The 17,934-nt window shown below is 41.9% G+C and overlaps 1 protein-coding gene across 1 annotated transcript; it reads right to left on the bottom strand.

Annotated features, from left to right (window-relative positions):
* Positions 1 to 10,979: 10,979 nt before the first annotated feature.
* LOC121720640 (repulsive guidance molecule A-like) lies at positions 10,980 to 17,443 on the bottom strand. The gene is made up of 4 exons (XM_042106965.1): positions 17,317 to 17,443; positions 13,145 to 13,583; positions 12,969 to 13,112; positions 10,980 to 11,022 (listed from the first exon to the last, which is right to left on the bottom strand). Exons 1-4 carry the CDS (start codon positions 17,441 to 17,443, stop codon positions 10,980 to 10,982), a joined length of 753 nt encoding a protein of 250 aa, XP_041962899.1.
* Positions 17,444 to 17,934: the final 491 nt, after the last annotated feature.

Raw genomic sequence — 17,934 nt, 5'->3', positions numbered from 1 at the left:
TTAATGCTCCGATTGCTTATTGGTTAACAGATCATCCTCAGCAGCAAAGTAGGCTGCTAGGCTATTTATTTACCACCCATATTCACAAGTACATTATAAACTGCTGCCTACTGCTGTCCAGTAAAGACGTACAATTTAGTCCATGTCATATTGAAAGTGAACACCAAGTGTACTCAAGTATGGGTTTGTGCAGACTACTTTGAAATATTTAGGCTATCGGTTGCCTAATTTATGTTCATGACTCGCACGCACATATAGCACTGCCACCAGTCTACAATGATGTGTCCAAACCATTTAGTACTTTAATCTGACACCAGCAAACTTGCTTCAGACTGTGGCTCTCCTATTTAGCTGTAGCTTTAACGTTACAGTGCAACTGTTCTAGGTGCCACGCTGCTCTGATTACTCATGTGGTACTACAGTAGGCTATCCTACAGTGTTTGCCAAACGTAGGCTATTTCGCGGTAGGCCTACACTATGAGAAAATGCCTCAACAGAAAATTATACAAAAAAATGTCAGCACACCACCATGCTATTAAACATAAAAGTCACCAGATGTATTGCCTTATAGCAGATGTAGTGTGTGTTGGCTATTTTAGAATGTCTGATAGCCTGGTCTGATTTCACCAATAATTTCCACAAAACTCAGAGAGATAAAAAGTCAGACTAAACTAGCAGGGCAGGGAACCAAAGACAAATGATAGTTTTCACATAGATGCCGATCCAGACATCTTCAACAAAGCCACCAACTCAAACACAATTTCAAGCTAGCATACAGTAGAGTAACCAAGCAGACACTGCAGTCTGCAAGAGGCACAAAAAGTTTTTTTTTTTATAGAAAAGGGCCAGATAACAAGCATCTATAGTACTACTGTACTACTGTACAAGCCTACAGTATGTTATCAAATAAACATGAAACAAAACTTACCAATTCCTGCATAGGTTACCAGCTACGTGCAGAGCTAGCTGACGTTATGTGCATCTTGCTAACATGTAGTCCAGCTGACACCATAACGTACATTAGCCTATATTATTTTGCTTAATGAAGGCTTATCAATATATATTTTTTAAATAAAAACGGTCAATTTACTGTTCATAACTATAACCATAGTCATGTCAGTGTGACATGTACTTTTCCAGTGAATGTCTGTCTGTCTGACTGACAGAAGTTGCTCACGAAGTTCATCACGTAAAACAGATGGCGTCAAAATTCGTGATGAACGGTTCCGGGTATTCTTTTCGAACATTGCAGGCCCAGCTGCAGTCAGACCTGCCTTCCTCGCCATAACAGGTCGATTTGATTGGCTAATCAATCAGATGTAGCCATCAATCAAGCCGAATCCAAACATATGATTTCTAATGGTTGCTTAGGTACCGAAGACGCAGTGATTCCTTGTGAAGGCCTGATGCGGGACTTAACAAGAGAAGACGTGCGATTGGATAAAAATGTATCGCACCCCCTCGCTATTTGTTCACACAATCTGCCAATCAAATCACATATGGACAGCGGTAGGATATCAGTTGTCAAGAACAATCGTGGAAGGAGAAGCAGAAGCAAATAATAAATGCTAAAGTACAATGTTATTAAAGACACTATTATTTTTCATTCGTTTGAAAATAGTGGCACTGACGGTCCGCCACTGGTATATTGTCATATTTTTGACTCGCACACTAATTTCAAATGATGCTGTATTCAGAAACCATACATTTTATGCTGTCTTGTAGTGATTGGTAGACATGTGCTTTCACACTTGTGTTCTTTTTAATGTAATGTGTGTAAACAGTGTCACTGTGTGGCCAGTGCCATTTGTACCCAGGTGCAAGTACACACTCTATTTTAGCAATTTCTCCATCAATGTCAAACGCTTTGTTTTCCAATGAAAGTAGAAGAGATGTTCACCTGAGAAAATTCGGTAACACTTTACTTGACAGTATCGACATAAGAGTGACATGACACTGTCATGACACATGAACTCTAACCCTAACTCTGACCCTAAACCTAATCCTAATCCTAACTTGTTATGACAAAAACCGAATGACACTTAATAACAGAAGTGTTATGTCATAAACCTTTATGACTTGTTTATGACACGTTCATGGCAGTGTCATGTCACTCTTATGTCGAGACAGTCAAGTAAAGTGTAACTGAAAATTCTTCTCCATTGCAACTTGGATCTCTGGGTGGATTTAGGGTTCTGTTATCATCTAGGGTTTGTAAGGAGATCTGCAGATGCACAGAGAAGCTTGTGAGTTGTTATTGAGAGATATGAAACTTCATATCCTCAACCCAATCAAGAACATTATAGATCTATATGTGACCCTGCAAGGCGAAACCAGTGCTATTTTGAGAAAATCCACGATAAACAAACGTACGGGTTAAAATGTCAAATTTCACGTTTTCGCATAATTCGACAGTATACAGTCTACATATTCATATTGTGAACACATTTCACGGATAGACATACGTTTTGACTGTTAAACCATGACTTTATTTAGGTGAAGATTCAACACATTAGCAGTCATTCCCTTTGTCCACGCCGCTATAAGGTTTAACGGTAGAGCTAAAATTTACTCATTACTCGTTACTCAATGTGTCAGCTCGCTATCGTTCTTGGCAGATGTAACCGAATATGAATGTGAAATACTTGCCTTTCAGGACACGAACGGTCAAAAGCACAAACTTTTAGAAATATCCTGGCGTCATTTTACGGACCAGGAGAAGTTTTCCATTGACGTAGCACATTTTAATAGTAGGCCTATATACAAGCTGTGTACACAGAACTTCCTCTCCCCTTATTTCCCCCGAAATACATTAATTATATTCTATAGTGACACCTTATGACGGTCCCAGGTATTAACTAGGGGGCAGAAAAAGACACTCACTCGGTTGATGAAACTGGACATAGTCAGTCATCCGCTTCAGAGTCACACTACCGTAAGGCTAATAATAGCTGTGTCCTCACACTATCGCATGTGACAATTTACTTAAAAAGGTGATTTTCTCCTCTTCTGGCGTATCGTGACAGGAGAACCATGACAACTTTGGATGCGGTTATCTTAGCGATACGTTTTACAATACCCTCGATATATATATATATATATATATATATATATATATATATATCGTTGGAAAGCTTAGTTAATGGCTGTTCATGTGAGCACAATAACTTAATTTTGTAAATTTTACCAAAGCGTCTGGTTTCGCCTTGCAGGGTCACATATACTGTAGATGCACAAAATGTCATTGAACGTCTTTTTTTTTCAGTACAGATGAAATGTATTGAGGATGGTGTAGTTTTCACTCTAACAGGGGCAGGAGGGGAGACTCAGTTAGTGCCTAATGTTCACCTCATCATAAGGACTCTCCTCAGTTACAGATGACTTTACATCCTGCACAGTGCTGTATATAGATGCTTCTGGATCAGGGGACTGTTGAGCAGAAGTCACCTGCAAAAGAAATACAGAAATACACTGTTACTGACCAAAAGAGTCAAAACAATGGAGCTGAAATCAGACAGTGCAGAGAGTCACTGTGGATTAGTGTTGTCAAATTCTAGAGATATATTTTGGGGAAGCAGTTGGATTACCGTGATTTTTGCAAAGTCTGTGTGAGCTCCACCTGCACAGATTGAGAACCATAATCAGTTGTTTTTCCAGCCGTGGTGCTGTTACGTCATGTGATGTTGAGGTAATAGGAGTCTCTTTACCTGCTCCCATTTGTTTCCTTTTCCTGATACACCAGAACAAACCAGCACAACAAGCACCGAAGCCACAAGAGAACCACACTATCCATACTGGGTTTCCAACAATAGTGGACTCTGTGAGGATAAAGAAATAACAGCATTGTCATACACCGATGACACACATACGCTTTCCTTAGTTCAAATTCTTTTGACTACTTTATAGATATTTACTGTCTCATGTGGCTAGTGACAGAGATAGCCAGGTTCACTTTACAATTAATATCATTATTACACGGCTCTTTACAAGGCAAGTAGAACGCTCCATTGACTTGAATGGGATTTCCCAAAGTTTTAGCAGTCATTATTTCCGAGGAAAGGACCTCGGAAAAAAATAATGACCGCTGTCAATGGCAATGGAGTTTGTGCTTCTAATTCAGGTATTTCATATCACTACGGAAGGACTGGAACTTCATTCAAAAGTGAAAGCAGACAGTTGATCAGCTGTGTTGATTCAAGTTCAGCGTGTGTTGTTGCAAACTATTTGTTTAAAATAAAGTCCCTTCAGGGCGGAACAAGACCCCTCCGCGTCCGGTTCGCCCTGTCGGGACTTATTTTCCCAATAATGACTGGCGTTCCATACGTTATCCCTTATTCAATCAACCCAAATGTAATACTGTAACAATGGTGCGAGTTTGTATTGCACTGCAAGTGTCTGATTGTGAATTCATCCCTTTCTTACCTAAATACAACAGACACAACTGATTGATCTCCATGGTAACATTTCTCCAGCTGACTCGGTTCTTATGGTCACAGATAATTCTACTATCTCTGACAGAGAAGGTGAGGGTGGAGTCATTGAAGGCTCTTTGCTCTGGAGAGCAGGTGATATTGTTACAGGTGGTGTTTAGAGAGAGGTCATGACCTCTACAGATCACTGTCACATTACAGGAGTCACTGCTGAACCAGTTAGAGACAACAGACAGGACAGGGGCCTCTACAGGATCTGAAACACAAATACACACACACGTACACACATTGCACCTTTTGATAGAGCTGGAGACTGCCTATTTGTCAGAATCAGAGTAAAGTAACTAAATGTAATTGCAATTTTTGTATTATTTAATGCAGCATCAGAGACACTCACCCAGAACAGAGAGTTCATGCTCAACTTTAACGTCTGTCTTTCCAGCATGGATCTCTCCTCTGTAGAGTCCACTGTCATTCTTCTGCAGGTTCTTCAGCTCCACAGAGAAGGTCTCATTATTAAACTCCACTCTGCCTTTATGGGTGAATACTGTAAGAGTGCCTTGGTGTGGTACATATTTCATTATTTTATGTTGGCCAAAGTACCACTGGATGAGATCTATACTCTCCCTCTCCATCTGCTGGTGTTGCTGGAACTCCAGAGTGACAGATCCTCCAGTTTGGCTGGACAAAGAGGACACAGGAGACCCAGCTGTGAAGAGACAGAGGTTGTGTTCAGCCCCAACAATACAAACCAGTGGTGTGCAACATAATCATGAACACATGGATGTGTTTCATATCTCTCATATTGTGCTCTTTTCTTACTTATTGTTCATCTCTAAATGACTTTAGGTGGGTAAAGACTGTGCTACCTTTTTAATATGGTGAATTTTGTATGCACATCGTTGCTGAGAGGACCACACCTCTGACACACCCACTATACAGTAGAACATATATTCCAAAGCCTGTTCCATCATACAATAGAACATATATCCCAAAGCCTGTTACACCATATGATAGAACATATCCTAAGCCACACAATATTCTGTTATGCAACCTGGAAAGCATAGCAAAACACTGTGAAATGTGCTCAGAGTGTGTTATACAGTATGATTTTTTTACTGAACCTAACCAGGATCGAGTTAAAAGTTCACAAACTCAACCCAAAATATATGTATTTCTAAAAGTATGCAAATGAGGGATCTGCTGTATATTTTATCTGATCTATCATTGGAGTACAATAGCTCCAGTTCATGCAAATTAAGTCAAAATCCAAGTCAAACAAATAAAATAGAACATTACATTTCTATATTACTGAGAACTTCTGACCACTTATTGTCACCAGAAGGAGCTATTTCATATGAGTAATTTTAGTGACATTTTTCTGTCTGATGTAATGCAGCCTATGTTATGTAATTAGGGCCTGAGCACCGGAGGTACAGGCTGATACTGTTATTATTTTTTATTTGTTGTTTTTCTGTCAGACATTGACTTTTTAGATGCCGAAATCTCTTGAAATGTTGCATCACCCCTTACACTTCTTACTCACTCGGTCAAAGGCTTCGCTGCAGGATGTTGCCCTTATATTACTGATTCTTGTGGGAGACATGCTATCTCATTGTAAATACATACACACTTGCAAATATATAAAAAAAATGGGTTACACTTTCCTTGAAGGTATCTACATAAGAGTGACATGACACAGTCATGAACGTGTCATAAACATTATAAACAAGCCATAAACATTTATGACATAGCGCTTGTCACTCGCTTCTGTGTCATTTGGTTTTTGTCATGACAAGATAGGGATAGGGTTATGGTTATTATTAGGGTTATGACGGTGTCATAACACTATATGTAAACCTAAAGTAAAGTGTTACCAAAAATTGTATTCTGAAGAATATGCAAGCAAAGGTCAATATTAGGAATCCCTTATTAACATGACTGGTTAGGATAGACCAGTGTTTCAAAGTTGAGTATCCAAAGTACCCAAACCAGGCTACCTTCTCCTAACAAAACTACAAAAGTCATGCATAGAACACCAGATGGCTTTCATTGGAGCCTGTTTATCATGCTCTCTACTTTACAGAGTAGACATTAAACTGCATTCTGACAGGAAGAGACTAGCGACAAAGACCATGGAACGTTAATGAATTCAACGATTATAAGCAAAATAATTATTTGCAACGCAAAAAATAATTTAAACTTTTGCTATTTGTCATGTGGAAAAGTATGTCTGCTGATTGTCATGCTGTTTCGGTTTACATGTTTTTCTGTGGTGAGTGGGTTATGTGGGGAGAGGGTTATTGGTATTACTGTATCTGTTATATGTAAAAGAAGATGTCTCCTCATGTTTTAGCTCTTATGCTGCTTGAAACCTCTGATGTGTGAAAAGATGATCCCCTTGGGATGATAAAGAACCTACTAACTAACTTTTGGGGTGGCAGGTGAGTTGCGAGCTGTGTGTATGCAGCTTTAAAGGCTGTGCACTCTGAAAATGTCTATCGCAAATTGCGACATGAGCTCATTGGTTTCTTTTTTTCTTTTCTTTCCCTTGTTCGCGTGTTGGGTAGTGAAGCGATAATGCATTTAAAGCAATGTTCACGTCATGTGAGCCAGAGCCGATATGGCCAGAGCTGCTTGCTCTGTAAAGGAATTAGGTGTTTCTGCCCCACCCAAATTGCGTTAACATGGTGTGTTTAGGGGGCGCTGTGGTGCAACAGGCTACAGCGCCCGTACCATGTACGGGTCCAAGTGCCCACGGGGACCCAGGTTCGAGTCCAGCCTGCGGTCATGTCCCGATCCCACCCCATCTCTCTCTCCCACTCATTTCCTGTCAATCTTCACTGTCCTGTCAGAATAAAGGCAAAAAGCCCCAAAAATATACTATATATATATATATATATATATATATATATATATATAAAAATGGTGTGTTTAGCAGCCAGAATCAAAAAAATTCCCGGGGGTGAAATGAGAGCTTGAAACACCTCTATGTGCAGGGTAGCCACCGTTCTTTTTTTTTTTGGGGGGGGGGGGATAATTAGCGCCCTGGGCCATGGTGCGTACTATGGAATACAACCCTAGCGGCGCCCCTGCTTTGGACAACAATGTCTGCTGAAAAATGTAAAAAGTATAAAAATGTGGTTGGTTTCTTACATTACAGGAAGGGGGATATGTGTAGACAGCTGCCATATTTGCATTACAGACTGACCTCATACATTTCTATGGAGGATTTTTTGAGTTCTGAGTCTCATTACCTCATTAGTCTCATGCCTGCTATTGCGTTCATGAGCATCATCAGTCACATGATGTCTTTACTCTCAGTCCATTGGCTAAAAGGATGTACTTTAGGTACCCCGTCCACCTCATAAGCATCACATAGGCTACTTGGAACCTCAAAGGTCTGCATGCTCTATTAGATTACCAAATAGCACTTTATGTTCCCATGTTAGGAAGAGAACAGAAATTAACTAGAAAATGTAATTTCAGGGAATTACTAGTGCATGAAAATGCAAAACATATGGTGTGAAATATATTGTTAAAACAGATGATGTGCTAATTGGCTAACTCTGTTAACAATGTAAAGAAGTTAACTGTACTAACAGTATTTGTTTGCTTACTTAGCTATTTTTTTCTAACAGTTATGCTAACAATGTTAACTATGCTAACCATGTTACTTAGCTAACTTGGTTAATGTTTTCTAGCAGTTATGCTAACAATGCTATCAATGTTAACTATGCTAACCATTTTACTTAGCTAACTCAGCTGATGTTTTCTAGCAGTTGTGCTAACAATGTTACTTAGCTTGGTTGCTAGGCTGTTGCTAGGGTACTTGAGGTGGTTGCTAGGCTGTTGCTAGGTTAGTTGTGGTGGTTGCTATGCTGGTTGCTAGGTTAAACTTATTGGTTGCTAGGTTGTGAAAGTGGTTGCTAGGCTGTTGCTAGGGTATTTGACATGGTTGCTAGGCTGTTGCTAAGATACTTGAGGTGGTTGCTAGGCTGTTGCTAGGTTATTTGTGGTGGTTGCTATGCTGGTTGCTAGGTTAAACTCATTGGTTGCTATATTGGTTGCTAGGTTGTAACTGTGGAAGTGGTTGCTAGGCTGTTGTTAGGGTACTTGAGGTGGTTGCTATGTTGGTTGCTAGGTAGGTGGTGGTTTAATATAGTTGGAATGGCTGAACAGTTAAATAGGTGGATAGTTTAAATGGTTAAATTGTGAATTATTGTGGTGAGGACTTTTATTTTTAAACAGTTGTGGACAGAGGAAGCAGTGGAACAGGATCTGTAGTCTTAAAGGACAATTCTGGCGCAAAATGAACCTAGGGGTTAATAACACATGTGTACCGAGTTCGTCCGTTCTCTGGGATATGTTTTCATGCTAATCGAACGACGTTGGACTGGAGCAACGCAAGCTGAACTGTCATGTGACTATGGCAAGCCGATTGAGCATTTATTCAGATATCTTGATATCAGGCATAATTGTCATGTACATGTAAGCCATTTCTGTCCACTAGTTAACTAGTGAGCCATTTCTGTGTGAACTAGTTAACTAGTGACAGCCAAAATGCTCACTAGTTAACTAGTAAGGCCCAAATTCTCTCTAGTTAACTAGTTCATATGTTTCATATTTTACTAGTTAACTAGTAATGCTCAGCATGTTCACTAGTTAAGTTAACAAGGTTTTTCTTCTTTTCGTTTTTTCTTCACTGTTAAGTTAACAGTTTTTTCTTTACATACTATATTTCATTAACGTTGTGCCAATATCTGAGCTCTCCACATATAAGACTTGACAAGGATTGAACTAGGAAAGGTTGTGTTTTTTTGTCATTTTCATAAGATTAAAATTGCATGTAGGGTAGCTTGTAGGCACTTGCAAATGTCAGTGAAAGTAGCTCAGTGTAGGCATATAGTGTTATATAGATATATAAGTAGATCAAATAAACATTAATAATGTGTTGTATTTGCAGACGATATAATGATTGATGTGGATACAATTTTAATTAGTTCATAAGACCCTCAAACATCACCAGTTTTGCACTATATTCCATATCTAGGGCCTTATATAAAACTAATGGGCAAGCAGTGCCATTTTTTAATCCGACATGTCTGTCTTCATCCTACAAAGTTTGGGCAGGCTAGGGAGATATTAATGCCCAAACATTGCCTCCAAGATAAGGTATTTCTTGAGTGTAAAAATGCTACAAACCAAGGGTGAAATTTAACAAAAATATTTTACAGGCCTTAATTTTGGGACCTAAATATTAGGTAGACAAAGTTAAGCAGAATCTGTGACGGTGCACATGGACGGATTATGAACTTTCGGGGCCCTGGGCCAAGATGTATTAAGGGCCCCCTACTAATTGTCGCATATGTGGGAGGGGGGGATTTGGGGGTCCTCCCCCAGAATTTTTTTTATTTGTTTGATGTGATTTCCTGTATTCTGGTGCATTTTGTGGATTGCCAATACTAAATTCAATCAGATTCATAGCCTACATCCTGATTTGTTGATATTGAAGCAATGATTCCATGCAAAGGCTTGGGCTTCAAGGACCCCTTGGGCGCCTGGGCCCGGTAGGCCCGTGCAGTAATCCATCCCTGACGGTGCAGGAACCATTTTCCTGGATTTTGTCCGATTTGACACAGAATGACCAGTATTTATTTCGCTATTTTTATAATTTATGTATCGACAAAGCATGCCACAGACGCTAGCTCAACGATGAACACTTGAGTTCTGTCCTACGAATTGCCAAAACTAAAATGACACCAAACTTTGATGGACTGACACTTTTTAAGAAATAGATTTCACATATAAGAGGCCTACAGTATGTTAGTTTATTATTTTTTTTTGCCTGATCTACTAGTGGCCCAGTCCATCTGTCAATTTTTAAATCGCAATGTGGCCCTTGAGCCAAAATGGTTGCCCACCCCTGCTCTAGCAGATCAAAATAACTCCTACCTGTCTGGAGGAGGTTGACCAGGATGAGTAGCACAACAGAGAGACACATCTTGATCTTACCGAGTGACAATCGACTTACTCGATGTAAGTAAGACAGACACATTTCTAATTTACTGTTTCACCGCAAAAGAGGAACAACACATGATCACCAGATGACTTCATCATCTTCTTGTTGTCTTGTCTTTAGAGAGAAGAAAACACATAACAAGTAATGCAAATGTCTGAAATCACTATTGAACTGATCAGTTTTATTTTTCTCCATTCAGAAAAAGTGTAGTGTTATTTTGCATATAGATACATTACATACATACATACATACATACATACATACATACATACATACATACATACATACATACATACATACATGCATACATACATATATATGGAAACAGACAAAAGAATACATAAGTTCTGAGCATCTGAACTGTATATAGAATGATATTAGTCATTGGAATCGAGTAGAGCTACTGGGGAGGCAGAGACTGCAGTGATGAGTGCAGTGATGCAACCCCCCCCCCCCCTTCAAGATGTTCTGGCCAGCCTGAGCACAGAAGCCTCACAATGCCCTGACAAACGCACTGACCACAGACTCTAGCGTTTCAGAAGCCTCATGATGCCCTGAGAGACGCGCAGGCTGAACCACACAGTCAAACACAACGCAAGTCACACACAGAAAATGTTTATTTTCTTTTGCCAACAGATCCATCAAGGTGCCAGACTGTGAGGGTGAGCTGGAGGGCTTTATGAAGCCTGCATGCCCTCAGAACCAAATCAGAACCTACAAAGAACCTCTTACGACCTGAAAAACATGTTCACTCTCTATTCCTCTCATGTTTTCACTTCCTTAGCCTTGTATCAAAGATCCTTCTTGACCTCAAGACAAGACAAGGCAAGTGGGACGCTTCCCTTCACCAGAGCCATTTCATTTTACAGCATAACACAACAAGACATGCATACTGGTAGGGGTGGAAATCCAGAACTGAGAATTGAGCTCAACCGGTTCCAAAATGTTCAATTCATCGGAATCGTACGCCTCCAGAGTTATCAATTCCTCTTATCAATGCTGACATGGTTTTCAGACTATAGTCAATCACCCTTTCTGAGAGTTAACAGAACGTGAAATTGAAACAAAAACACTTTTACCTTATTCTACGCAGCTATGATGCCCACCAAAGGGACAGACAGACAACATTATTATGAGTGTGTTTGTCTGATGCGGCAATCAAAGTTTTGTGTGCCCAAACAAAGGTGTTGCAGTTAAGCTATTTTGCTGAACGTAGTAGGCTGGAATACAACTATCAAGCTGAGGGGTGAACAAGAGTAGGCTACTAATGCAGGCCATGCTGCCAGGTATACATGTCTACTTTTAAAGGTGCCATGTGTAATGTCCGCCAAAAAATCAATTCATACTCCACATTCCATAAAAGATGGGGCAGTATACCTCCAGAAAGTGAGTTGGTCTACCCTAGAGTAACAACCGAGACACGTGTATTGCAGTTTGGCTGGCGGTTATGTTGCCCGCATACCGCCTCCCATGGCCGAAACTGGTATTATGACACCTGTCGGGCTGTGGCTAGTAATTTAGCATGCTAATTTAGGTTGATCTCTCTGCAGCACTATACCTTGTCATTTTTTTAATGACATCATCGCCCTTATTTCTTCTCATTCTTTTGATGCGTGTAGCTCATTTTTTGGATATTTTTACCTCAATTCTTACACATGGCACCTTTAAAGATAAAATAACGGATTAGTAAAGATTACTTTTTCCGTTTTGTAACTCTTTTCCAAGCTAACTGACACAAGGCAAAGGCACACAGGATCCCAATCCAGCACCTCAGGTCGATGCCATCACACTAACTACAGAGATAATAATAATAATAATAATAATAATAATAATAATAATAATAATAGAGATGCAATAGCACGAAATCACCAACAGGTGGAGACATTGTACAGCTTGTAGGACAGTATGGTAATCTATTCTACACTATAAATCATAGTCTCAGTCACATAAAATTAAAACAGTTTTCAGGGATCAGAATATCACATTGAACTGGTGATTATTTGATATAATGCAAAACAATGAAGTTGTCTGGATTGAAAGTGAATTACACCTGAAATTAGGGTTGGGTGATGTCCACTTAATTGGCATATGACGATCATGACTGTAGTCTCACATAGACTAATAAGCCTTTTATTTTTGCACTGTTTGCTGGAAGCCTCTAAAGTACCCTACATATGCATCAGTTCTAGGCTCAATTTCATTTCCAGGGAAAGTTTTTTTTAATGTTTTAGCTTAAGTTAAACAAAACATAAGATAAAACATTACAGCAGGAATTAGTGCCTGGCATGTGGGGGCGTGGCATCACGATGGTTGTTTCCCATCGTAATGTCTGTCAACCATCATGATAGACGGTGATATCGTCCATCGGCACAACCCTACCTGAAATTACTCCTTTTGACAATACTGTACAAAGACATGTTATTTGTTTATCTATCTATTATATAGGAAATATTTTTGTAAACTGGTCAATAAAGGATTTCAATTTCAATCAATGCACAAAAAAGATGTCACCACACCACCACACATCGTCACCACTCGTTACCTTGGTGATGCCAGTGGGGCCCAATCCCCGTAGCACAGGTGTGTTGGTCACCTGGACGGTCAGGTATGGGTTATCCAGGAGAGGCCAAGCCCCTTCCACCTTACAGGTCTGGAACTGGTCCCTGACGGTGGCAGGTGAGGGTCCCAAAACATCCCACAGTGGACGTTCATCCCTGCGTAGCCCTCAGCGTCCAGCCTGACGGAGTGGACATCGCCCTCCACTCGCCTCCAGTAGTCACATAGGGTAGCGCCCCCTGGAGGCCCTAGGGGTGTGTTGCGGCTGGGGTCCGCCCCAGGAGGAGGGGGAAGGGGGTACCCGGGACCCTCCCTGAAGCAGTTCAGCTGGGAGAACAGCTCCCGGATGCGGTACAGCGCCGAGTGGAACAGCAGGTTTCCACGGCATCTGCGAGCCGTGCGCTTGGTGCAGTCCGAGTAGCCGCGCAGAACCTCACATGCGTCCAGCAGGGGGAGTGGGGGGGCCGCGGGACCCCAGTGGGCGGCGGAGGATGAGGAGGAGGAAGGTGGTGGTGAAGACAAGGCCAGGTACTCAGCATTGCAGTGTTGGATCTGGCAGGGCTGCTGACACTGGGCTGCGCACAGAGGAGACAGTGGGGTTAGACAAGACCACTACAGCCACAACAAGACCACTACAGCCACAACAAGACCACTACAGCCACAACACACTGGGGTTAAATAAGACCACAACAAGACCACTACAGCCACAACAAGACCACTACAGCCACAACAAGAAAACTACAACCACAGCAAGACAACTACAGCCACAACAAGACCACTAGAGCACAACAAGACCACTACAGCACAACAAGACCACTGCAGCCACAACAAGACCACTAGAGCACAACAAGACCACTAGAGCACAACAAGACAACTACAGCCACAACAAGACCACTAGAGCACAACAAGACCACTAGAGCACAACAAGACAACTACAGCCACAACAAGACCACTACAGCCACAACAAGACCACTAGAGCACAACAAGACCACTACAGCCACAACAAGACCACTACAGCCACAACAAGACAACTAGAGCACAACAAGACCACTAGAGCATAACAAGACCACTACAGCCACAACAAGACCACTACAGCCACAACAGCGGCTCCCTCACAGCACACACGCACACGCATACTCGCACACACATGCGTACTCGCACACGTACTCGTGCAAACACACACACACACACACAAGCATACGCATGAACACACACGCACGCGCGCACACTCGCACTCACCCACGCTACGCTGTGTGCCGGTGGTCAGCGCATTCCCGAGTGCAGGCGGGCACGCGTCACGCAAACTCTTATGCCGCTAAGCGCGTGACTGTTTGCTTTCTGTTTGTTGTGCTTTTTACTGATGGCACTCATCTTAATCACTAATATCAATTGCAATAGCCAGAGAAATAAAAATCAATTTTACGGAAAGGAGGACGCCGCCGCGCGGCGGACCTCGACCTACATGCAACAGCCAGCATCACGAGACTCTAATAGTGTATATAATACAGAGCACTAGGTTAAGTGCCTTAACTGTTCCCCCGTCTTCATGGTGCCAGTAAAGTACTGATCATGGGTGTTTGTTTGTTTTCTGTGTTCTATGCTTATTCCTGATATCATTCATATTAATCAATGATGTAAATTAAAATAGTCAGAGAAATTAAATCTATTTTATTATACTTTTGCATTTTCATTCATTCATTTCAATAGCCTGTGGCCTAATTAATCATCCTACTACGTGGAATATTCTCCCCCTGTCCCTATCTGTTACAGTAGGCCTAGCTTCTCCTCTGCATTAGACAAGGCAACACATTATAAGAAAGAGTGGACTGAGCACATGTACACAGCAGCACTTCAGCACAAGAAGTGAATTTGAATTTCCCCTGGGGATCAATAAAGTATCTATCTATCTATCTACAGTATCTATCTATCTATCTATCTAAGAAAGCCCCTCAGTGCAGCCTGGGAGCATCAAAGAGCATGAAGCAAACAACATGAGGACATGTAAACATGGGGACATGGGGACAGCCACTCCAACCCATCATGGCACATGGCCTTGTTTAAATCATCTTTGAATCCAATTATATTAACAGAATGTTCTCATGTGGGATGACTAGTGACCATTTCACAAGTTTCATGCTCCAACACAAGATGGTGCTACAAGTCTGAGAATCAATCCTAGCAAAAGTATGAATGAACCATTCCAAAATGACTATGATTAAAAAGTTTGCTGTATTTGTAGATATTATAGCAACATTATTTATAATATAATAAATAAAACACTATGCAACGCATACTTTATCACATAAACTTTTTGCAACGCATACTTTTATCAAGCAACTAGTATTCGTACCATCTTCAAATTCATATTGATGGGAAATGGTCACATGAAAGACAGATCAACGCATGTCATCCAGCCATCCAGGATGCAGTTCTGTGTTCCTGATAGGCACACACCGCAAAAATGAAAGAAAACCTTTCATAGCACAACTGACTTTATTGCCAAATGACACCAGTCAGCATGTTAGCAAGCTTTTGGCAGTGCCAAAAAGACTCTGTTTGGTGTTTGCAAAGTTTTGTGTGCCTTTTAGCTTGCTAGTTTTAGACCAAAATGCCGTACTGCTGCTTAAATAAAGTTATTATGAACTGTAGGTAGGTACTGGTTTGAGAAATTCAGAATGACCTTTATTAGTGGTGATTTTCATGACAGTACTCACAATATCCCAAAAGTCAGTGATCAGGTGGTGAACACTACTCTATATGAAATTATGATTATGTTCTCAATGTTACTGACGAGAGTCTCAGACAAACATACATATATATATATATATTCATACATATTATGCGAGGAAGACAGGGGTATGTGCGTGAGTAAAACACAGACAACTGGAAGGAACATATTGATAGCTGGCTGGATGGTGAGGGAGAGCGCAGTCTCATTTATAACTGTTTATTTCCTCATGCCAGAGGTAATCAGTGACAGGATTAGTGTTAAGTGCCACCCACTCACTGAGGTACCAGTGGCCGTGCAGCGCTGGCCAGAACACCCCCACCCCCACCCCCACCCTTTTTCATTTCCCGTCTCTCCCTCTTCCTCTCGCTCTGTCACTCTGTCACTGTGGTCAGCCTGGTTTGGAGTGGATGAGCTAATCTCTCCTGCTCTGAGGTGTTGGGAGGAAGGCAAGAGAGAGAGAGAGAGAGAGAGAGAGAGAAGGAGGAGAGAGACCACCCACCCTGTGAATTCAGGAGGCCCAGACGCACAGCTCCATTCTATGACCCTCTGAGCAACCCCCCAACCACACACATACAGCACCACTCTCTCTCACTCTCTCTCTCTCTCTCTCTCTCTCTCTCTCTCTCTCTCTCTCACACACACACACACACACACAGAGCATACAGAGGGGTGGGAGGGGTAGGTTAGTAAACAGCCTGGTCTAGCTCGCTCCATTTCATCTCTCTCCCAGTCTCACTTTCTCTCTCTCTCTTACAAACACACACACACACACACATACAGACTCACACACACACATACAGAGAGAGAGGGACAGACACACACACACACACACACACACACACACACACACACACACACACACACTCCTTCACAGCACAATGAGAGCGAATGCTGTCAGGCAGTGGAGCACTCTTTAGAGTGGCTCTGTGCTCCACAAGCTGAATGTAACATCTGTGGTGGCACCCAGCCCAGCACTCCTACTGCATGCCACACTGACAACCTGTTTTTGGAGAATTTCTCTCTCCCTCTCTCTCCTTTTCCCTCTCTCTATCCCCCTTTCCCCCACCCTCTCCCCACCTATGGGAGTCTGTGGTACTTGCACTCACTTATGCAAGTGTACAGTATGAATTGATTTACAAGGGAAAGGAGGACGTGATTTTATGTGTTTTTGTTGAGAGATGTTGATTATTCATATGGGGTGGATTTGTGCATATGTTTTCCAACCCTGTATAAATTCATACCTATTAGTTCATGGAGACTTTAAAAAGAGCTATGAAATGGAAATATGTGACTAACATTCTAATAAAAGTCATTTTCAAAAAATAAATCAGTTAAATGTTTTCCCAGTGAAATAAAAAGTGAACAAAGAATCTACATGTACTCCAATGTGACGTTCAATTAAAAGAAATAGTTCTAAACAAGGCCTCCCAATCCAAGTTTTCAAACATCACGTCACACTCTTGGTTGCCATCCCCAGAGGACACCCTTCTCTGACCCCCACCACCCCCCAGGCCACCTTCAGCTCGCACCTTCAGGGACGTAACAGCGGAGGCAGACAGATGGGCAGACAGGCCCACCTCCCTCCAGATCAGAGAGAACACAGAGGACCACCATGATGTGATCCTGCCACCAAGAAGCCAGACTCCTGCTCTCCCAGCTCAGTCTGCTCTCTTTCCTTAGGGTGGGTCCCCAGTCCTGCGTCATGATGATTTTCACCTCCCCGGCCCCTAAGGTCAGTTCCTTCAGGGGAGAGCTCCAAACACTGCCCCCCACCAGGCCAGCCTCCACCTCCACAGGACGGATGCATTAGGATTAATGCTTGAGGCCCACAGGACGCTCGCTATCTGCCCTCCAACTTCTGGACAACAGTGTGACCATTGGCTCCAGAGCCCTACAGAGCAGCCTTTGCCCACCAATTACTGCACAGGCAGGAGGGAGACCACCCTCCTCCTACCAATATACTCATACACACACACACACACACACACACACACACACACCTACACACACACACACACACACACACACACAGAGGAAGAGAGAGAAAAAGAGAGGCAGAGGGAGCAGATATTGACCAAAGATATCTGTACTTCTCCTTAACTGAAGATTCTTTATTGACAGCTCAACCAAGTAATCGCTGGGGTTTGAACTTACAAGACTCCCAAAAGCCAAGAGGTCAAGAACCTGGGCCATTC

Source organism: Alosa sapidissima, chromosome 1 (genome assembly GCF_018492685.1).
Source record: "Alosa sapidissima isolate fAloSap1 chromosome 1, fAloSap1.pri, whole genome shotgun sequence".
In the NCBI taxonomy this organism is placed as follows: domain Eukaryota; kingdom Metazoa; phylum Chordata; class Actinopteri; order Clupeiformes; family Clupeidae; genus Alosa; species Alosa sapidissima.
This window is presented reverse-complemented; position numbering and strand designations above follow the sequence as displayed.

Excerpts from the sequence above, each read along its gene's own strand:
- LOC121720640 (XM_042106965.1), bottom strand. The coding sequence starts at position 17,443 with ATGACGCAGGACTGGGGACCCACCCTAAGGAAAGAGAGCAGACTGAGC. Across the intron at positions 13,113-13,144 it reads ATGAACGTCCACTGTGGGAT|CCAGTTCCAGACCTGTAAGG; the intron begins GTTTTGGGACCC and ends CACCGTCAGGGA. Across the intron at positions 11,023-12,968 it reads AGTGGTGACGATGTGTGGTG|CCTGCGCGTCTCTCAGGGCA; the intron begins GTGTGGTGACAT and ends TGTGTGGTTCAG.